General features: G+C 38.1%; 1 protein-coding gene across 3 annotated transcripts in view; it reads left to right on the forward strand.

Annotated features, from left to right (window-relative positions):
• LOC100700691 (phosphatidylinositol transfer protein cytoplasmic 1) overlaps positions 1 to 23,623 on the forward strand; it is a 71,813-nt gene that overhangs the window by 37,121 nt on the left and 11,069 nt on the right. For all 3 annotated transcript variants that reach the window (XM_019359708.2, XM_019359707.2, XM_019359709.2), the window contains exons 2-4: positions 17,018 to 17,166; positions 20,833 to 20,921; positions 23,247 to 23,254. In XM_019359708.2, coding sequence (XP_019215253.1) covers positions 17,018 to 17,166; positions 20,833 to 20,921; positions 23,247 to 23,254 — 246 coding nt within the window. The remainder of the gene's footprint in view (positions 1 to 17,017; positions 17,167 to 20,832; positions 20,922 to 23,246; positions 23,255 to 23,623) is intronic.

Below are 23,623 nucleotides of genomic sequence, written 5' to 3' on the forward strand. Positions count from 1 at the left end.
CTAATGCTAAAGCCAAACTAATAAAAACAAAACAAAATTATTGCAGCCATGTGTAATGAACTTGTACTCTTGTTACCTTTTTAAAGCAGTTGCTTCAAAGGCAAGGGCGAGGTCTACAACCACTTCTTCAAAGCAGCTTTGGTGTGTCAAGACGGCAATAATATGGCAGTAAAACGGAATTAGTCTGCTATCAGTTTGTGATTGATGAGGTCAAGATAGCAATTGCATGCAATCTGTTTGTGATTATAAAGCCATTGACTGTAATAAATTGGTGACAATCACAGATCTGTTACTGTCTACTTACACAGAGCTTTAGTTTCATAATCCACCCTGAAAACCTCACAGATCTGAAATAAATAACGCTGCACAGTTCACAGTGGTGATTTACCTGCAAAATGACAGAGGCACTTAGCAGCAGAATACAGCCAACTGGGTCACAAATACATGTATCAGCGAGTTATTGGTGCAGACTGAATGAGATTGATTGCAATGTGATGGAGACGGGTTCCCTTGCACCTTGCAATCGAAAATGGTTGTCCAGAGTATGTGGGTGTTGCATGTGCAACCTCTGGATGGCAAGTTGCTTGCGACTGGTTGCCAAATGCTAAAGAAATTCTTTGCAATCATTGGGCAACCACCAAATGTAGTGGGAAGGAGGTTGCTGCCCTATTTTTGCTCTGTGACTAACCCACAAGTGTAAAGAAACAATATCAATAAAGGCCTATTCTTACCTTTAGAGGGATAAATGCTTTTGCTAAAGTGCCAATAAATTTCCTGATTTCATTCATAGAAATCAATAAGCTCATCCTGGCAAAGGACTGTTATTTAGATTTTATTCGCTGTCAGATTTTCACAGCATCTCATTCAGACCTAATCAGACATTTAACAGCTTAATTAATCTAATCAGCTGTGAGTTGAGATGTTATCAGCTTAATAGTCATTTTTTGTTTTCCTTCCTTAAGCTAGAGAAACTGGCTCTAATGTTAAGACTTCTTTTTTTTTTACATATACTTTACAGCTTTTTAACAGGATTAAGATTACGTTTTTTTTAAGTCTTAGAGATGGAGGTAAATATGGAGAAAAACTGTGAGATGGAGAAGGGATAAAGACGAAGGAAAGGGAAAGTGGAGGAGGCACTGAAATTGATTGTCTTTAGTCCCCAATGATGAAGTAAAACCTCAACAAGCAAGGCTAAAAATAGTACAGTGAGTGGCCCTGCTGATATCACGCACGCACGCACACGCACACACACACACACACACACACACACACACACACACACACATACACCCCAGTGGGGATTCCCATCAAAGCTGCTATCAGCCATCCTGACCTTTTCATTTAAGTTATGTTTGTTCACTCTCTCAATCCACCATTCATATTTACAACCTCCCAGTGCAATACAAACCATTCACCTGCACTCCTACACCCAGCCACTACATTCATAAACACTAACGGATTCAGACACAAAAGCAGTCGCACACAGGCTTCTTGCTATTCTTTTATTCATACCCTGCCTATATGCTGGAGGCCTGTGATTTACTGTGTTTTCCACAGCAGACTTGTTCTTTGAAAATTCTGTTGAATTGCTTTCATATTAGTTCCCTCAACATGTAGTACACTGCAATGATAATGCTTAAATAAAGAGAAAGCAAAGTGGCAAATTATCTTAAATGAGCACACAGCCCACTCTGCAATGTATAGCCAAGGAAATACGAGAGAACAGTGAAGCCTCAGGGGATTCTTTGTTGCCTCAAGTTGACAATTCATTTTGAAAAATGTAACGTTTCAGCCATCGCCATCACTTTAGGGCTATTATAGAAACTGTGCGTGTGTGTGTGTGTATATGTATATGTGTCTATATCTAGGCTCAGTTTTAGACAGTGTTTCTACTCTGCATGACTTCTGCTAGAACAGTCGAGTCCCAGCGTAGGACATAGAAAAAAAAACATCTCTCAATTGAACTGTGACTCATGCAAAGATGCAAGTCCAAGAATACAAGTATGGAGTTGAAAATAAACATAATATGGGCCCTTTTGGACATCTGCAAAACATAGAAATATAATGCTGATTTCGTAAGCTGTTGAACTTCTCGTCTTGTCTGGCAGTAAAAATATTACTTCACAGCGACTTTAATTTATATACACACATTTTGCACTCCGGAGGAAAAAGTCTCTCTTTAAAGAGGTTTTATGGCACTTGGGGAAATAATAAAATACACATATTATCTTTGTTGGAGGGAGATAGATGTTAGTTAGAGATAGATGCACTGTCAGCAATGAATGACTGTCATTAGTATGATGTTTCTGGATTTACAGGTGCTGATTGGCAGAAATTATTCCCTTTGAAAAGAGCCCTGGCAGATTTTCTCTGCTTACTGTCTTTACATTTTAAATTCAGTTTCAGTTTTATCTATATAGTGCCAAATCACATCAACAGTCGCCTTAAGGCACTTAATATTTTAAGTTAAAGACCCCTACAATAATACAGAGAAACATTAACAATCAGACTGGAAACAGCGGGAAGAAAAAACTCCCTTTTAACAGGAAGAAACCTCCAACAGAACCAGGGACTACCAGGCTACATCAGTATGTGATGACACTTTCAATCTCAGCTTCTTACTCTGCTGGGTGCTCGCGCTCACTCTCGGTCTCACACTATTTATGTTCGGTGTACCGCTTCAAAACCTGTTTTTGATTATTACAGTGACAATATTACAGTAATAACTCAGTTATTATTTTTCACTTGTCAGTACTAATTCTAAGGTGTACTTAGTGAGAATTAGCATAGAGGGTTGAAACAACAGCGGTAAATTGTAAAGACTAGAGAAAAGAAAGTTAGGTACTCAGAAGAAAACCATGGCATTTTACAAGGTTAGTTACATAAAGATAATTATATGTCACAAGTATTGTTATAAGTGGAAAAAAGACATTACCAGCAGGTAAACCTCTAAACCTTTGTTCTGCAGTGTCTGTTCATTGTCACTTTGTAGCTTTGTCTAGCTTCTGTAGTCAGTCTGGAGTAGTACCTCTTTGGCTACTGTGTGCAGTGTCTCTGAGCAGGAAGTACTTTCACATATGCATACAGTTATGTGTTTTTGCAGCTCATACATTACGTTTAGCTCTTTTAGTCTGGAGAGTAAAAATAAACATGTCAAGATGAACTATTATTCTCCATGTTCAGGAAATTCTCACAACTCCAAGAAATCTGACCATCTGCACAGTGACAGTGTGAAGAGCAAAGCACCGATGTGTGAAAATGAAAAACAGATTCAGAGTTTCACTGACATGGAAGTAAATCGAATTAGATTGTAGGGCAGTGGTGAAAAGACATATTAGTGGAGTGAATGAAGTGACAGAAGACAGATGACATGATTATAGTAAGTTATAGAGAACGGAACTATATAGATAGAGATAACCCCCTTTTTTGGAAGCAATATAGAAGCTTATAGTTACTGACAAGCTCAGATGACACCAAGGGTGTCCTGGTCAGCACCTCATCTACTCCCACACAGGCTTCATGCCCCCTAAAATTGGATTCAATGCCCTCTCATGGCAACCGCCCATGACGTCGTTAGAATCACAGCTTTTTGTTCTTGTACAAGAAATGCGGGAAGTATTTGTATACATTACTCCTAATATATTTAACCCTAAAAATTTGTATTTCACCAGAAGTGCTGTACTGGTTAAAGCCAAGTTCAGTATTGAAGCCAATCCACATTTTTTTGCTATTCTCATGGTATGAAGTCCTCTGGTGCTGTTGGTAATCTTACTTACAAGTGGTATATGTGTATCAGGAGCTGTGAATACACTGCTTTATTTAAAACTATGGGATGGATTGCTACTAAACTTGAGATATTTATGGTTAAAACAACATCAATCCTAGTAACTCTGATGAATGGTGTAGATTCTACAAAGCTCTTTTGCAAGATTCTGGACATATACAATCGAGAATTTGATTTGGTTGATAATCATCCATCTGTCCATTTTACCACTTATCCAGTGGGGAGGGGTCTAGAGAGCTTTGCACAGTTCGCAAGTCTGTCACATGGCTAACACCGAGAGGCAGACACATTTACACCTACAACCAATTTGGACTCACCAATTAACCTAACATAAACTTGTTGTGAGGTGACAGTGTCTCCCAGCAAAAGCTCAGGTTTGAAACAGAGCTAAGGGTTTGTTTACATCCTCTCAAGTTTCGGGGGGGATTTACAGTCCCTATGTTGGCTAGAAAGGACAAGGAGGGAGGATCCATTGAATCAAGAACAGTTTTCCTTATCTGCATCCTCTTCCTCCATCGTGATTTATGCTTCTCCTCAGTTCCCCTCTCTCTTTCCACATGAGATGAGGCTTTTTCCTGCCTTTTTTGAAGAAGCCGTTATTAAGACTCTGATTAAATATCTCGACAGAGTTGAAAGCCGGGCAAAGGGGTAAGGTCCTCCTTTTTTCATATTATTTTTTGGCTTATTGCCTTTATTAGACAGTAAGTGAAGATAGACAGGATAGCGGGGAAAGAGAGAGTCCGTCGGACTTGAATCTGCAGCCCTTTGCTGCGTGTCGTCCCATCTCCCTCCCTGCTTTCCTGCCATGCAGCAGGTGGTGGTCTCCTTACCCACTGAACTAAACCGGCGCCCAGTGTAACCTTTAACATCAATTTAATCTACTTATTTTTGTCATTCTAATCCGTTATTAGCTAAGACACAAAACATTATGCTCCAAAGAGTTAGCCAATCAGCAACCACAATACAATATTGACATTGTGTTGCTCCAGTGATAATCTTCAATTCTCTACCCCAGTATTTACAGGAGTGTGATTAACATGCAGTAAAGGGATAGAGTACCGTATTATGACATGCAAATTGCAAGCTAATATTAAATGTATTTTATTTAGGCCAGTTCAGAATAGTAATTACATTTTTGCAATTAAGAATCACAAATGTCTCTGTGGGACTGAACACAGCACAGAAGAAGTTTATTTTGATGTTTTGCTGATGTCTTCTGGTCTTAGAACAGGCAAAGACAACGGCCAACCTTTTTCTGGTATAAATCACCCATAGACAGAATGACTAACAACGCATTTAATTTAGAATTTCTGCTAATAATTTTAGGTAATATACACTCTCGCTTAACTTACTAGGTTCTGCTGCTGTATCATCCCTTATTAAACTGATAGACTGTAGTGACACATTACATGTACACGAGACTGATTCCCTTTCTAATCATTGGGTCAGGAAGTAGCCATTGCAGCACCTGCTCTAGTTGCCAAGTAGTTTTTAGTAACTAAAGTTATCAAGTAATGGTCGACATTTTTGTTATGTTACCCACAGGCAGGTCACGGATATAAATTTGCAATGTTGCTAAATATCTCTATCGTATTTTTATATTGATATTTAGCAACATGCACTGTCCTAGTTTTTTAAAAAAAAGAATTAAATCCCCAAGAAAATGAATCTCTTATGCATGTGGTAATGGTTTGTAAGGGTGAATTTTTAACTAAAACCTAAAAAAGTAGTTTTGAAGTTTTGCCTTAACCCAACCGAACAGCGAGTCGAGTACACTTAAATATAGTAAACACAGTGAAATTTTTTTTGCCCTAATCTGCCAAAATATGACGTTACTACCACACATACACACACAGATACAGACACACAGTCAAATGAACAGCAGTGTTCAAACTAGTGACATTAGAGACTGCAGTGCACTATTTTCATGTGACAGGAACTGCAATTCATGGCACACTACCATGACCTTCACCCAGCCCACCTCGGGATTCGACTCAACTTTCCTTATTATATTGAACTTTTTTCTGTCCAGATAGCTGTAATATTATCTAGGAAATCCACCATTTGAATTAGGGACATTTTAATGTGGAAATATCAGCCAAAATATCTGGCGTCTCTTTAATGCTTCAGCCTCTGTTACTGGAAAAAACAATTATCTAAAAATACTAGTCGAGGGCGAAACATTTCCTGGTCCAGCACTTTCCATGACTCTTCATTTTCTTTATTGTGCCAGAGCAAAGCAGCCATCTAACTGTCTCTGGCATTGGATTTGTGTGTATAAATGTTACAGTGCATCATCTGGGTGCTAAGGCCTGTCTGCTTAGGTGATGATATGATGAATAATAATAGTTTGGGTGATTAATCGTACTGTCTGCAGCAAGATGTGCATCCTGGTCCTATGCCTCAGCTGGACAGCACTTTATCCCACATTAGTGGGAACTTGGAGCTGACAGGTATCAGGTTAAGTCACAGGTGGACACCTCAGCTCAGTTTGTTTTACTTAAAGGTCAAGGCAGTAGCTTTCGAAAGCAATGCACAACAACTGAAGCATTTTTAAATAATTACCTTTTAAATGCAGTAATTCAGGAGGGTTTAATGGAATTGACATTTGTTCCATTCTTCCTGTTTTCTATAGTTTAATATTCCATCCGTGCACTTCAGCCAATGTGAAAAATGTCAACATTTTCACATAGATGGATGCTGCGCCTTGTTTATGGCATTAAATTGATTGTGAATCATTCTGTTTTGACTGATGACTGAGGTTGTCAGGCGAACAGCGTATAGTCTGAAAATGAAATAAGAGCACCGCTGTTCTAACTTCGGCACACATCGAGAACATTTACCGACTGCCCCCAAATAACAGGAAACTTTGAACTCAAAACATTGAATCGAAACGGATTCGAAAATTCATTTCATAATTTTGATCCATTTTGCGAGTTAACCCCTTTGTTAACCCCCTTTTGTAAACAAGTGCAAGTGCAGAAAATAAATTACTTCTTACCAACAAAGACACACAGTACACATTCTCCGTGTGCCCACTTAACAGGGAGCAGAGAAGGTAGGAGAAGCAGAAGCATAGATGGCACTGCAGATGTGTTTGCATCCTTCACATTGATTTCTCATGTTTATAGTGCTCTGCTGGGCAACACTGATAACTTGTCTTTGTGCTTTTCTCTCTTATTCACTCAATTTCTATCTTTACCATCTTTATCTGTGTTGTTCATTTACCCTTTCTCCCTTGGCCTAATACACATACACACACACACAAACACTAATTATGCCCCTTGTCTAACCTATTGACTGTCAGGCCTACAGCTAAAGGATAATCTTATCTGGAGAGTGCAGCTCAGAGCAGTGCACACTGCCACCCAGTTGATTAAATGCGCACAGAACAGGGCAAGAAGGGCTGCATGTGTCTGCAGCTCAATGTGAGTTTGTTAGTTTGTTTGTAATGAAACGGCAACATGATGGCCCCGTGGGTGTGGCAGCAGTATAGGATTGTGGATGTATGCATTTCTGTGTGTGTGTACCGGATGTATGTGTCGTCTTACTGATTTTTCTGTACAATGACATTTTCTCTTACGGGTTAAGAGAACTGGAAAACTAAATTAAACTATTTTAAAGCCCAGAGCAGAATTATCTAAATGTGCTGAATTGCAAAGCTGAAAAACAGAAGGACGAAAAAAACACTTTTTTTGTTTATTGTGTAAAAATGGAGCAATGAAATACCGGACAACTGTGAATGACTTCTGTGGATTCCAGCATATTTCAAAAAAATGTTGGGATGATGAGCAATTGAATAATAGTTGATTTTTGTTTGCACGTACTTTTGAAAATTAGAATCTGGAAAAATAAATATCTGCACCTCATGCTTATGAAAAAAATTGGAAAACAGCCAAGAAAACTGCAGCCGGTGCATCACTAACTACGGGACTTACACTAAACTCTTAGTTTTGTCGAGATCCCAATAGTATTCACAAAGTGAGTAACCCACATTGAAGCCTACATAATCACAGGTCTTTAATATGCAGTCACTATTTACACTTACACTTCCCCTCACAGGCTCTTTCACCCTGCAGCTAAGAGAAACACACTGAGCAAATTAGCTCACAACCCTGCTTTCCAAGTTGCTCTTACAAGTTGTCAGTGTTGTAGTACCTGCCAAGCACAAAATGGTCTCTCAGTTTTGGCTGCCACAGTACTCCCAGAGGGCATTAACGTGGCCCTGTGCAAGTGGAGCACAGTGATTATCAGAGCTTTTAGTGTAGACTGTTACCTCACATTGACATTCAAATTGAGAGGTGTGCTGACAAGGCTGCCGAGGAGCAGCCTTGTTAAACTGCAGGTTAATTATGTGCTCACTGATTCCATACTCATTTAGAAGAGTATTTGGCTAATGTCAGAAGCTCTATGTGGAAGGTCATTTTACTTGCTCTGGGAAAAAAACATCTAAAAGATTTATAGATTTCTGAATGTAACAAAAAGTCGTCTCACTTTAACGAGTGTGACCTTGTGTTATTAATGCGAAGTTTCTCGAGTTATTGTTGTCTCAATCTGATGGGAGTCTGGTGTTTGGCAAGGCTACATATTTCCATCTTACACCTTTCTATCTTACTCAGCTAATGATAAATCACCGTGTGTCTCATTAGTGAAGGCAAATTTCATTTTCTCTGCAAAACATAATTTGCACTCCATCAGATTAACCAGTAATCTGTGCTTGGAAAGCAAAGCATAATTTAAACTAGCGTATTATGTGGTTCAATTGAACAATGGGATTCATCTTAATTACACAACGATGGTAAAGTGTGCTGTAGATTTAAACTCGTCTCATTTGTCAGGCTCTTTAAGCCAACTCAATAGAGCAAGCTTGATACTGAGCTTGATACTGTAGCGTGTGCCTAGTTTTATTGCAGTTAAACGAATCATGGAATAAATGAAATCCTGTCTGGGTAAGTAAACTGCTTGATAATAGCATTTTTTAAACTCCATCATATAAAATCAGGTTTGCAAAGGTGGACTGAGTATTTATTACATAGTAAGAGATATAGATACTTTAATTACGTTTATTGAAATGAATTTTCAGCTTTATTAATCAAAAATTTGGAAATTTAACTAATATGTGTGGTATGAATGAGTCAGGGTTTATATTGTAACATTATTTTGTGCCAATGATGATGTTGACTGGACATCAACATCATAATATCAAGCTATTTATTTATGTCTGCTGTATCTGCAAGAGCTTTGCAGACACTCAAAATCCAACTGTTGACCTTTTGCTGAACATTTGTTTTCAAAAGGCCAAAGAAATGACATGCCTCTTACAATGACAAAATAATTTTCTGTGATGTTTCTGTTGCTCTTACACTTAGTCTTTTTAAGCACAATTAAACTCATTCTTAACAGCAACATTAGACTTAGCTTTCATGCTAAATTGATTCAGTAGGTCTTTTGTTTAAGTGCTGCAGCCTAAGTCTTATCTTTAATTAAAAGCTAAGTTCAAGATCTTTCATCACTGTGTTGTTCTGAGGGTGCAGGCGGAGCCAAAGTACTCAAGACCTCCACATCTTTGATGAGAGATGTTGTCACACAGGAGGGAGATAATCTCTCAGACAGTTAATAATTCTCTGTTTTCCCCAATCCATTCTTGTCTGTCTTGATTTATTGCTCTCATTCATTTCAGTTCCCTCTACTGTGTATGCAGAGGCCTGGAAACAGAGTGACATACACTGCTAATCACACCCCCTCTCTCCTTTTCTGCTAACTCCCTATCCCTTCCCTGTCCCTTTCTTCAATAATCCCTCCCCTTTTTTTCCCCCTTCTTCTCTTTTATCTTTCTCCCTCATTATCCGATGTCCACTCCCAATCGCTCCCAGCAACAGACGATACAAGGATCAACTGTTTTATCAGTATTGCCACTGCAGAAGCATGTCTGAGTCTAGACACTTTAAGCCTTTAGAACTGGTAGCAGAAGTACTCCTTTTTTGGTTAATGACTCATTTCTGTTTATGGTGTCTTTAGGTATTACAAATTACAGTTTGGACAAAGCTTATGTTATTTCTTTAAGGCAGTAAGTGGGCAGAAGAAAAGTGAAGTATAAGTGAGATGGGGAAAAAGGGAGGAAAAAAAGAAGAATCCATATTTGAAATTATGTGATAATCAAGTGATAATAGTTTTCTGAGGGTGAGCTCAGACATGCTGAATGCAAATTAGTGTTAGATGTTTTAGCGCTAAATGACTCCTCATATTTTATGATTAAGAACTTCATATCAATGACAGTGATTTTATTATTTCACAGCAATGATTCCCCTCTAGATATTTTTGTTATTATTCTTTTACATTAGATGAAAGAACCACCAAAATAACATCTGCCACTCCATTCTTTGTACCTTATGGATGTAAATAAAACTCATGGCAAAGTATTCTATGGCTGTGTATACTTCTATAGGTCTCCTACTATGTTCAGTGCAGATATCACTACTTTTCAAAAGTTATAATATATCCATGAAAGCCATAACATAACTTTTCCCCATTGTGTTGACTATTTTATCTTCATTAGTCACCATATGGAATGCATTGGTGACTTCAGTGCGTCTTTGTGGGCTTGATGGATATGCCGACGTGCTCTACAGGCTTGCTTTTATGGACACCTGAGCTGATGTTGGATTGATTCATGTTAGCAGCCTTTGTATTGTTTGTTTTGGCCTTCATTATAGTGCCATTTTGTGGTCTGTTTACAGGTGGTTCAATAAGTTAGTTCTGTTGCTTTGTGGTGCACTCACAACTAACTTTCCATTAATGTTGATCAAGTTCAAGGGACAAAGTTTCCGCTATCTGCTATGCCAGACATTTGATTTTCGTGTCAATGGTACGTTATTCAATTTCAGTTCAATTCAGTTTTATTTATATAGCGCCAAATCACAACTACAGTTACCCTGAGGCCCTTAATATTGTAAGGTAATAACCCTACAATAATACAGGAAAACCCAACAATCAGACAACCACTTTGAGTGAGCACTTTGGCAACAGTGGGAAGGAAAAACTCCCTTTTAACAGGACGAAATATGCTACAACTGGTTGGGTTGATTGGAGGGAGAAGGGACAAAAGACATTAATTAATAATGACTCATAATTAAGTGGTATTATTTGTTTTTGTGATGTAGTGTTCAGATGACATTCAGGAAACTTCAAGGGGACAATTGTGAATGGCACATGCAGGAACTTCTTCAGGTAGTGACTTTTTTATTGGCAGATTTCCAATATTGGTCAATCATGTTCATTTAATTGTAGAAATCCAAATAATTGAGATTAAATTGGATTAATTCTGCAACCCTAAACATCAATGCCATCAACACTTTTCCTTACATGGAAATTTAGGGATGATTATGCAGTTTGCACATGCAGGCACTCAAGCAAGATACCGTAGTTGGTTCGTCTCACATCTGTAAGAATGTAGTCATCTTAGTTTGTGAATTTGGGTTTCAGTGAACTTGCCCAGGACCTCGTAATTGGGGGCGATGATGACAACACACTCTAGTTTATTAGTATTGATTAATGAGCAACAACAAACCAGAGTGCCTTGTTATCGGACAAATCAAATAAAGGCAAGGCAAGCACTGGCCAGCTGTGTCATAAAGCTAAATGATTGATCACGCTGCGAAGATTTCCAGAAAAGGGACAGAGTGCGTGTACCTCAACAGAACAGCTTTCACAGAAGTGATTACTTCAAAGGGAGAAAATAACAGGTTATTGAACTAATCAGTACAAGACTTTTTTATTCTTTTTTGTTGTTGTTGCCGTTCAAAGCTTTCTTTGTACTGGGCAGCCTCTTTTTGGCTTCTTCATGATTGAGGATATTAATGGTGGGGTGTTTTTTTTAATATTTTAAAATCATCACACTGACCCACAAAAGAGGGCAAGATGACGTATGCTAGTCCTTGATAGTTTTTAGAAGAACTACAACTCATCAATGACAAAACGAGTGGACGAGGACATGTCTTGTCTAAATGAATAGTGAATTAAGATGATGTCACACTTGTATAACCCGTTCAAAGCTTTTATTTCAAGGTGACAGTACCTCACTTGCATTTACTTTAACTTGTCATTACTCACAAAACTCCGGATATCTTCATGACGCTCCCCTTAGTTTGTCCTCTGCCACTGCAGTGTCTTTCAGTTGACACTACTCACCTCACTGGGTTTTTGTGTGGCGCACAGAAAAGCAATGGAGTGCATATGCATTATTTACAGCAGCTCTTAACTTATCAGGCTCGATCTCTCCCACAGCCCAGAGCTGTTTTTAGAAATGCAGCTTTTGAGGCTTCATTGAAGAGGTGAGCTTTTATTAATGAAGCAGCCCATGGCTCAGATTAGGAGAGACAAAACTGACATGATGCAAAAATAACATGCATTTTGCCCTGGATGTTACTGTAATGGCTTCTTGACAGTGATGTAAGAACTTGATGTAATAACTTCAGATCATTCAGCTTTGGGTATATGCTGTAATAATAAGTTAATACAAAACTTTTTATTTTTTAAAAAAATATCCTATAGCCCAAAAATTCATATAGTGTCCATTGTCACTGCTGATCTCATGGACATTCCATCCAGACAGCTGTTTTCTCATTGCTTAACCAATTCAGGGTTGCGGTGGCGCTGGAGTCTATCCCAGATGTGATAGAGTAAGAGCCAGGGTACAGCCTGGACAGGTAGCCCGTCTATCACGGCGTATACACATTCTCCATGACAGATTTATTGTCTGTGACTGAGCTATCTGAAAGTCAACATATTACAAGCAGAGTGAATGAAACCATTGACTTGTTTAAGTGTTATAACCAAGGAAATAAATGCTAAGTGCTGTTTACATAAGATTGAATAGGCCTGCCCTTGCATAACACTTGAAGATTGGTTATGCTTTTCAGGACTTCAGTCGAGGTTGTGAAGTACAGAGCACTACACTGTACACGGGTTATTTCAGGACTGAGCCTGATGTCAAAATGTCCTGAAGGTATGCTGTGAGTGCAGAAAATGTCCTATGCCTGATGAATTTCATAATCTTGCAACATGACAGCCCTGTGCTAGACTGAACTCACTGAACTTCATTGAACTTCACTGAACTTTTTAGTGGGTTCTGCACCGCTGCTGCTAAAGTTGGCTTAGCAGCAGTGGTGCTTTTTAGATGTAAGTGGCTGTTAAAATGGCTACGTGCTGTGATTATTATCAGCTTCGTTTTTGTTGGCTATATTACATTACATTCACTATATTATTACTGTTGTCAGTTGAAAGCAACTTTGGCTATTTGATGGACATCGAGCAGCTATTAGTGCTGAGCTGCATGAACAGTTAGAATCATATATTTCCAGAGCTAAAAAGAGATTTAATATTGGCTGTAACTTTCAGTAGGTAACCAGAAACCCAACTCCAAATGAGTGACAGCGATTCAGGAGGTAAGAGCAGATAGCCTACTAATCAGAATGTTGGAATGTTGGCAGTTCAATCCCACCAACCTCAACATATCTGCCGTTCTTCTGCAAGAATTGAACCAGTGTTTTATGACTCAAAAATGTCATAAAATGCAATCCTGTGTTGATGTGTATGAAAATGACTTGTAGTATAAAAGAGTTCTGAGTGGTCAGCAAGACTAGAAATGTGCTATCTAAATGCCAGTCCATTTAACACTAATTACGTGAGCTGTATGTGAGGCATTGACCATAGTATGTTATGTAATGAATTAAATGTCATATGGTGTTTGGTTCACTGCTTGGCCTGTCTCTCCTCATGGCTCACTGAAATTCAAAAACTGTGCAGTACCAGTACTTTGAAAGCTAACTAAATGAAATGTGGAAGTATTGTAAATTGAGACGTTGGAGAGAAAGTTTTTTGTGAAACTATGATTTATACACAATTATTACTGTTTTGGCTTTAATGTGAGAGCAACGCAGTACAAGGCACTTCTGAATCTCTGTAGAGTTGTAGTATTTTTTTTCTTACTGTTTATCGGTGCTGCAGCAGTAGTGGTTGGAATACTTTTTTTAAACTTAGCTTCATCTCGTTTCAAGTTTTTATGAGGAATCTTAAACTGTAGTCTAGGTTAGAGTGTTTAACCAAAACCATTCGTCTGAGCCAGTGTTTGTTATGTTGAATACAGAGGGGTTTTTGTTTTGTTTTGTTTTTTCTAAAATAAAATTCACTTCGTTTTGGCTTTTATTTGACCAGTGGAAGGAGGGAGAATGCCTGTGCGTCTTAATCTTTGACTGTAGCCTGCTTCTGTATCCAGATCTGCACTGATAGTGATGTGCTTAGACAACTATCTTTATGGTTAGTTGGTATGTGTGCATAGTGTGTGTGTGTTCACGGATGTAATGTACGTGCATGCATGCACATGCATGCATATGTTTCTATCTGTGTGAAACAACAAATACATATCATTGACCAGAGCAGTGTGTGGACCAAACAGCCTCAAAGGATGTGAGTCATTGTGTTACTTTCACATTGAAACGAGTCCACCACAGAGGCTGCAGAGCCAAGGTGATGCAGCTGTGCCTGTGACCTTTAATGCATAGATTGCATGAATGCATGGGGGGAAAAAAGTGATATAGCTAAGGAATGTAAGCACGGGAAACACATTATGCCAGGTTTAGAGGGGGATTTCATTCAACAAAAGCACTCTATTTAATTGTTGCTTTGGTGTCATGACAGAAAATGTATGTAAAATAGGCTTATTGTGTACTTTACCTATGTGCCTACATGCTGTAGTTTCGCATATATTTATGTGGCTTTCTGCCCCTGTTGACGACATCATGTATCATGACCTTAGACAGAGTCTTCTTTTCATTAAATCGATAGCATTACGTGAGGGTATGAAGTGTTTAAAATTCAAAAGGGATGATTTTTTCTTTCCTCGTGGCCCACACTTAATCAGAACTAATCAAAAGCTATACTAATTCATCATCTGTGTCCTACTCTGTGTATGTGTCCTGCTCTGGTGGGAGTGTCTGTTTTTCAAATGATTACACTCTTGTCCCTGAGGCTCTGTTGGCCACTGAAAGCTCTGTTAAGCATAACAATGACCATCACCTCTCCTCAGCAGGACACTTAGACTTATTAGTTTCAGGGAATTAACATGTTTGTTAAGCCATAATAACACAGTGTTGTATTTTATGTTTTCAGCAGACTATTAGTTAATTGGGCTAATTAAGTCATAAATATACACTCACACTAACATACTATGTTGTGTGTATATTATTTGACCCCCATGCAGCTACTTTGAGGTGTTGTGTGCAAGTACATGTGTACTGTATTTGACTAAATATGGCGGCCTGGAAATAACTGTTTGAAAATCTTCCGTGTTAAACATTCATCACGCGAGTGATAAAGTTAACCTTCTCATAACCACACACGCAAAGCCTCCATGATGAAATCTCTTGTGACTGCTTGGTTTCGCATTCTTCAGAAAGGTATACACTAATAACTTTAGGGGTTTAACATAACTGTTTCATTTTGTTTTATTTTATGCCTGTTTATTAAAAAAAAAAAAGAAAAGAAGATTTAGAGCCCTGCTGGGAGCTTGTTTGGGCGACTATCTGAGCACCTCTCATTTTCCCTCGACAGCACATCACAGCTTAGCTAACAGCTGAGGCTGGAAAAGGTCAGGCGAATCCACAGAAATATGGTTAATTTGATTTACCAGGACAAACTTTCCTTTTGTGAAGCTAGTATCTGTTAACGAAGAGCTCAGACAGAACAGAAAGCACATGCAAGTGAGACTGTTTATGCCTCACCTTTATGTTTCCTTATTCACTTAATTATAATCACTCTAGAATTTACAGTTGTCTGTATCCTCAGTATCTCTTTGATTTGCCATCCTTTGATCGTCTTCAGTCTTTCACTCACACTCAGCTCCTGACCTCCTCTTTAAAAATCAGTCTTTCTCCTTTTTGGGTCTTTTTAAACAGAACAATGCTTTGGATTTATGCATAGCTACACTTATTTGATTAATTGAAAATGTTCCAGTGTGCTGCAGAGTCATGTTCTATAGAACAGGAGTTGCTTTGCCATACAACAGCAATTTTTACCTTTGTACAGAGATCCATTATTGCAGAAGAAGCATCTGAGACTTCACTTTGTTTTCTATGTTTGCTTTCAGTCAAATCAGGAGTAACATTAAATGCAGTAAATACACAAAGATTGTTGACTGCAAGATAAGCAGGTGGAATTCATTGTTGCATAAACATATAATTTTTACTTTGTGATTGTCTAAAGTGTCTCTTCAGTTAGAGTTTAATTACTCTTTTATAATTTTAGCTTTGTAGAGATTCTTGAAGTCATCTTACTAGAACACAGTCCCTGTCTGGTTGTTTGCCTACAAACTCCCACATGAGCAGGAGTTGAGCAACCCAAATTGGTACGTAGCTACATCTAAGGCCCTGAAGGTTCTTATCTATATCAGATATTAGGATGTCCTCATGTTGCCTATCAGCCACCTGGCAATGGACTGAAATCACAGACCACACAATACTATAGCATGTGCTATTAATTAGTTATAAAATTTAAAATTCAAATGTTAAGGCTAATGGATTAAGAGAGTGTATTTATCTGCTTTACTTCATCTTGTAACATTTCTCTGAGGTGATCCACAGTGCTAAAATCCACAGAACAAAAAGAGTCCTGATTCTTGCTCCAAACTACCATGCACGTATTCCTGAGGTAACTTGTGCATCAAAAGGTGTAAAAGTGTATAAACCAAGTCTGCTGTTAGCATGGGTGCTTTGATGCCCTGCTGAGTTCCCTTTGAATCTAGTTCTCTTAAGCTCTACATGTGTAATCACTGACTAAAAGGAAGGTGACCATAACTGCTTTTGGCATATGCTTCTCTGTGGCTGCAGGGATAACTTCTAACAACAAACATTTTAGACTGAGTCAAGGGTGCAGTTAGTGAAGCACAGTTCGAGGCTCTTTTTTAGGTGTCATTGATGAATCATAAACTGTGGATTTTTTTTCTTGTACTTTTTGTTAGTGTTATTAGATTCTGGTAATGGTGTTATGATATTATCAACTGAATATTTGCTTTTAGAAATAATAAAAAAAATATTACTGGCACACCTTTTCATTTGTAATTTAACTGTGGATGAATTTTTTCGGTGAAATCTTTTGATATCAGTGTTTCTTTCTGATTCTATCACAGTTTTGGTTGCTTCACAGTGTGAACTCACCCTGTCTGTACGTTTTGTCTTTTAGTACCGGATTGGGCAGCTGTACATGATCAGTAAACACAGCCATGAGCAGAGCGATCGAGGGGAAGGGGTGGAGGTTGTCCAGAACGAACCGTATGAAGACCCGGCACATGGCCAAGGACAGTACACAGAGAAACGAGTCTACCTCAACAGGTCAGTGGAATATTTTCCTGCTAGTTGAATGCCCGACATGTGATTAATTAGTAGTGTGTGGGCTACTTTTACATGCTGGCCACCGTTAATCTAATCTAATTGTCATTTGGTCTGCAACCAGTTCCTGAACATTTCTTGAACATTTCTGTTTGCTATCTTTCTTTGGCAGAATCTTCTTGTCCACAGAACATATTTTGTTTGCTTGTTTCAAAACAAGTGGAAAGAACAAATTCAATCCCTATGGTTGAATATTTACAGAAAAGACTAATCAGTGAATGCAATGAATCAAAATGAATCAAAAACTTCCCACACTGACTGGCAGAACTAAACTTTGTAGAAGTTTACCAGAAAGCCAATGCTTGAGGGATTGTTGTTTTGAAGGCTATTCTCGCCACCTGGGACCTAATTCCCTGTTCCTAAATGCAGTCAATCAAATAAAAGCAATGCAGGGGTTAAAATCGTGATATAGTTTAACAAGAAATCCTTCAAATTGCCTAAACACCGCTTGCACTGTTTCCTGGTGACGAACTACTTGCTACATTATATTTACAGCATTTCTTCCCGATGACGCGAGCGCTTGCAGGATGTGGTAATTTCAGGTAATTCAGTAAAAAATGATTAGACCTAAAATTGTGCTTGTTTGTCTGAGGCAAAGATGTACAATCTAATCACAATGGCCTCTGCATCAAGAAGCATTGAGAAGCATCAAGTCCATTCGTTGTATCTTTGGCTGTTTAATGACAGTACTGGCAGTATTTTATGTTCTCTTTTTATTTTAATGAATGATTAATTACTTATTTGTTATAATGAATTATTATTTAAATATATATAATTATTATTACAAATTAAAATGAAAGTTAGCAAGAAATACATTATTAAAAAATGAAAAGGTGGAAATTTTTTTGTGGGAAAAAATATGACGGAGCCTAAACAAGGTCAAGAGAGAGAAAATGGAAGAAGGCAGAGATGCTGTAGGCCATTTGTCTGAGCACAAATACCCGTGTCAGCATTCGCTATGCCAGGGAACTAATTATGTTGAGTCAGCACACCTCTGCTCTGCAGAGGAAATGAAGAAGGCAAAGGCAGCATACAGAGATCGTCTGGATCTCCATTCAGGTATTTTCGGTCGGTTTGCTTTGTATTGAACTAGAAATTTAAATAGATAAATTGAGTATTTTGAGCAAGAGTGTTCAGGAAGGCACTTGCTTGGAGCTTTGTTTAAACAGAAATGAAAGGCAACAGTTGCTTTGTACAAAAAAAGACCTTAGGCTATAATCTTCATCCACACTTTAAGGTGGAGCAGTTCTTTAACTTACTGTTATTGGGAAAATTTTTCTGAAATTTTGCCAATATCTAAGGAGCGATATTTACTCATTTCAGAGCAGTTCATTCATGCGCACAAACAAAATTGTCATTCAGGCAAGGAGAAAAAAGAGGGAAAGAAATGTATTCTAAACATTTAAACTCTCAGCTTTGATGAATGTTTGCATTTGCAGTTAGATGGAGCTCTAGAAAACACTAACCTTTCCACAGCAGCTGACATTTTGATGGAGTGAAATGTATGAGTGCGTAAATGTGTGTCTGCGTTTGGCAGAATTCAAAAGCTATAATCCTGATGAACATCCCTGTGGTTTAATTCGAAACCCTCACTTCTCAGTGGAAATAACAGCTGCGTTCCTCTGTCAGCCACTCAAGCTGCCTTTTATATTTCTCTGTCTTATAAAATATGTAGTGAAAAAATTATCAAGGAATTCTTACTAGATAGTAAATGGTGCATAATCATGGAAAACAACTGATGTGCTTTCACATAAAACAAACAAACACACAAACCCGGGTAATCTCAGCAGAACCCAACAGTGTAAACATGTAAATAAATAAGTAAACAAAACCATTGTTAGGAAAGTCTGTTTGTGTTTTGGGTTGACTCTACTGCCAAATGCAATAAAATTCCCTTCAGGCGTTCTTGAGATATCAAATTGACAAGAAGATGTAAAAAAAAATAATCTATAAGTAATATTGTTATATTTTAATGATGTTCTTTGTATAAACTTGGCAAGTGTAGCAGAAGAAACTGTATGGATGGAAGTTAGGCTTGTATAGAATCAACAACATAACTTTACTATAGTTAGCTACTGTTCTGTTTACCTTAACTGGTCGTCCTTCTGGAGCTGCAACAAGTAAACATTAACTTTAAGTCACCAGCAGGGAATCAATCTGCCAATCTGTCACACTTTAACCGCCTCATTAGCCCTCACAATCTGCTCTGCACAGTACTTTACTATTTGGCCTGATTTCATCGAACCTGAATACTGTTTTCCTTTTTTATTATCATTGTTTTTATTATTATTATTACTATTATTAAGGTTGGTTGATTATGTTGCCATTCCTCAGATGTGTTGAGATAAACCGAGATGCTTTTTTTTTTTTTTTTTAAATATAAAGCAGGCATCGATTACGCTTGCACGTTTGGCAACATGGGCTGGCAAAGATCTTTACAAGAAGAAGAAGGAGGGACTAGGAGAAATCAACAGATGGAGGTGTAGGAGGGGTGTCAGTCTCTTTGTTGGAAGAGAGAGAGAATATCTGGCAGCATTCACAAATTTTTTATTCACAGCAGTCACGTATTTCACGGAGTGCCATTTTTGTCCTGTTTTGGAGAATATGTCAGTCAAAGTAGGTGGCGGCTTTCCAAAGTACATAATCGAAGATAAGTGAATGTCAAGCACAGACATGCATTAATAAGTCTCCCGAATACACATATTGGTAGAGTACTGAAACAGTGACCTCATGGTGGATGATACAGAGATTAAAAGTTTCAACAAAGTGCTTTCAGGCACAGAAAACTCAAATATCTGCGGCTACAACTAATAAATAGTGTGATATTTAAGGAATACTACTTTGCTTTATTTTTGAGAGTTTATGTTACTATTTTGTTTGTGAGATAAGTATGACACTACCTTGACATAACTTAACCTGCTTCCTGCTGATTCCTTGTGAAAAAGGGGGAAAAGCCAGAAGCTTTATTAACTTAGATTAATATGTTAGTGAAACAAAGCTGCGAGATGTTTCAACTCGGAATGAGTTATCGGTCAGTGTCGAGGATTTGAATTGTTGAAATGTCATGAAATAAAATTATTATCAATTATGTTGCTGCACAGCTGAGGGGAAAAAGGGAAAGCACCACTTGTTCCTTCCTCATTGCTGCCATTAATGTGTCTTTTGGTCCCTTTAGGTCCTTAAAGCCCAACTGCTTCAGCCATCGTTGGAATGAATGTGTTTAACTGTGTATATATAAAAAAAGAGAGCGCTCCTTTCAGTTAACTGTCCTGGATAGACCACATTTATATCAGCAGAATAAATTGTTATAACATTTTTTTTGTCCGTATGTTCTTTTGTTGGTCTTTTGGTTTCATTTATTACATTAGAGTGGCTGAAAATCCTAAGCTGCCATTTGTATTCCCCTTAATCAAAGCTTTACAGAAGCACTCTTTTTTTTCATATGGACTCTTTTATTCAACTGTTTTATTCTGTGAGTCCATTTTCCTTTCACACGTAAAACAAGTTTTTGATGATTGCTGTGCCAAAGGAAGCAGTTTCAACCTCCTTCCCTCCTTCACTAACACAAGCTCCACATCTGTCTTTGTCTCTTTCAATGCCTCTCTGCAGTAAATTACCCAGCTGGGCTCGAGCAGTGGTTCCTAAAATCTTCTATGTAACAGAGAAGGCATGGAACTACTACCCTTACACCATAACCGGTAAGTATACCGTCTAAAAGTATTTCTCAGGATGTCATGCTGTTCACAGCTCATGCTATATCAAGAATTGAGTTAGCTGTTGTAACTGAAGGAGGCCTAGTTTTGCCTTCTCAATACTTGGTGTTTAAAGCTACAGTCAGATTGTAAGCACAATATTTTTTAAAGGTCAGCTTCTCAGGACTCGCCAGCTACTATAAACACTTGGCTGCATGTTTTAAGTGAACTGGAGGAGTGTGAAAAGAAGATATAAAGGTTTAAGAAGCTTGGAGATAAAATCTGGTCCAAGATTGTGAATCTTTAATGGACAGTTTTAATAGATTGTGCAAAAGCATATATCCTTTTTTTAATCTAGGTAAAAGTCACTGAGAGCCCAAAGAAAGCTGAAATTACAGCAAAATAACACATATCAATTCAACAAGTAAAGAAACAAATACAGCCGACATTCAGTGCAGGTGAACACAAACATCCAAATCATTTGCTTTAACACATTATTTAAATAATTTCTTGCATCAAATTTTTATTGGACTCAAACTTATCCATCATAACCAGCTCTAACAGTTTCAGGTCCGTCTGTGGATTATTCCAGAAAAAAGGAGCAGCATATTTAAAAGCCTTCTTTTTCCATTCCGACTGATACAATTTCCAGAAAGACCAATAAAGAAATGTTCATGCAGCGTATAAGTTTAAAGCAGCAATTTTTCTGAGTATTCGAGATTTGGATGACTTGATCTGTTAATTAGTTGTGAAAGATTATATGAACCCCTGTAGATGTAACACCGTCTGAGGCAGCAGCGCCAGTTAAAATCTGCAGCCGGGAGACTTTCATTAAAATCGCAGGTTAGTGGTTTGTTACAGATTCATAAAAAGGCTCCTGAAAAGTTGAAGTTTGAGGCAAAGAAATTAGCCTGCACTTCAACATTATTGAAGCAGTGTGGGATCAGCTTAGCAGAGAACAGAACTAAAGGCAGAAACAGCCAAATGAGAGATTTGAATGGCTGTCGAGAAGCCAGGAGGACTTTTTTTTAAGACTACTTAAAGAAATTACAAGAAAACCTACCTAAGAGAGTTCAGGCTGTGCTGAAGAATACAGGTGGTTATACCAAATATTGAATTTCAAGCTAATTAGAATTGTAGAAACTCTCTTTTTACCTTCCATTCATCAGGTGCTGGCCTATCCCAGCTATCCCAGCTGCCATATGGTGAGAGGTGGGGCACACTGTGGCTCTATCGCAGGGCAATCATTCACACTCATTGCCAATTTAGAATACCTACCTAACCTAATCCCATTCATGTGTGGCTGTGTGGATTTTCTCTTTGAACTCTGGCATCTGCACGTATTTCCCGTTTTCCTTACAATATATAAAGAAATGAGAGGTGGATCAAGACTTTTGCACAGCACTGTAAGAAAAAGTGAATAAGTGGTCAGAGCCATCAAAGTTACTATGCAACCTAAGTCATAATTTACGGTCAGATTCCAGCAGCTCCATGTGTAATCTCTGAAGGACATTTGGAGGTTTCACCACATTAAGCCTTCTAGCAAATTTGGGCACAGTGATCATGAGCTGGATGCAGTGACTTTGGAAATAAGAGCTTTTATAGCAACTTAAGCAAAATGCTAATTCAGTGTTAAAGGTCGGTGACTGCCATAGATGAAAGATGAGGGAGGATTTTCAATGTTGATCAATAAAGTGCAATCTTAAACTCTACAAGGTGATGCATTTACATGGGACAGCATCTTCAGTCAAAAAGAAAACTGCAGACATTGTAAGTTCCTGAGTGCCCTTAATGCTCGCATGCAACATTCAAGGTCAACCAGAATGGGATGTTACATCAGCTTTCTGGTTGCCAGTGTTTCGGTTTGGTAGCAAAACACAAAACTATGTAAAAAGTATGAACATGTCACTCATTCACGTGTGACCGCGTTTAAATCTGCAAATGGTTACATGCTTACAGCCGCCAGTGCTTTTTATCCGCATTGAGCACAGCGGTGGAATAAGCTGTGCTGCGTGAATCACCAATATTACAAGCAAGCAGTAATCAGGAGTCCAAAGATCAGAGGCACAGTGGCCAGAACAGAACATTTATGTGATGCTTTAATGATTCTGATCATTAAGAAGAGGTGTTACAAGATGATGAGCACAGATTAAAGGGAATGAAAACACACACTCTAGTGAGGAGGGATGATCTGGGTTTTCAGATATTTGACAGACATTTTTTGTATGTTGTAGCCTTCACTTATATTCTTTAATGATGTGTAGCTAACTTGCTTTCTTTTGTGTTCTCCCATGGCTTTGACCCGATGTCACCTCATGCATTGTTCTGAAGAATACACTGTAAGTATCCTCAATCATTGTGGAATATTATTGTGGAACTATTAGGAGCTAATTGAGTATGATAGAAGGGGCAAACATGTTTACCTCACCGGTAGATTTCAAACAAACGAAGGGAACCAATCTTTTTACCCCATTTCTTTTAATTAATAGCACATAGAAAAATTGATTATTAAGTATTGTGTACTTAATAATAGGCCCAGCAGAGACTCCACTCCGGCCCACTGGACAGGTTTGGAGAACGTGAAAGAGTGCATTTAGACCCCTCCCTGCCACTGAAATTCATACTAGACCAAAGTAAACAAGTAATAAATAAACAATGACAACAATTTGTTTGTTTGTATTTTACAGTGAGTTCACAGGGGGAAACAT

This window comes from Oreochromis niloticus, linkage group LG6, assembly GCF_001858045.2.
Source record: "Oreochromis niloticus isolate F11D_XX linkage group LG6, O_niloticus_UMD_NMBU, whole genome shotgun sequence".
Classification (NCBI taxonomy): Eukaryota; Metazoa; Chordata; class Actinopteri; order Cichliformes; family Cichlidae; genus Oreochromis; species Oreochromis niloticus.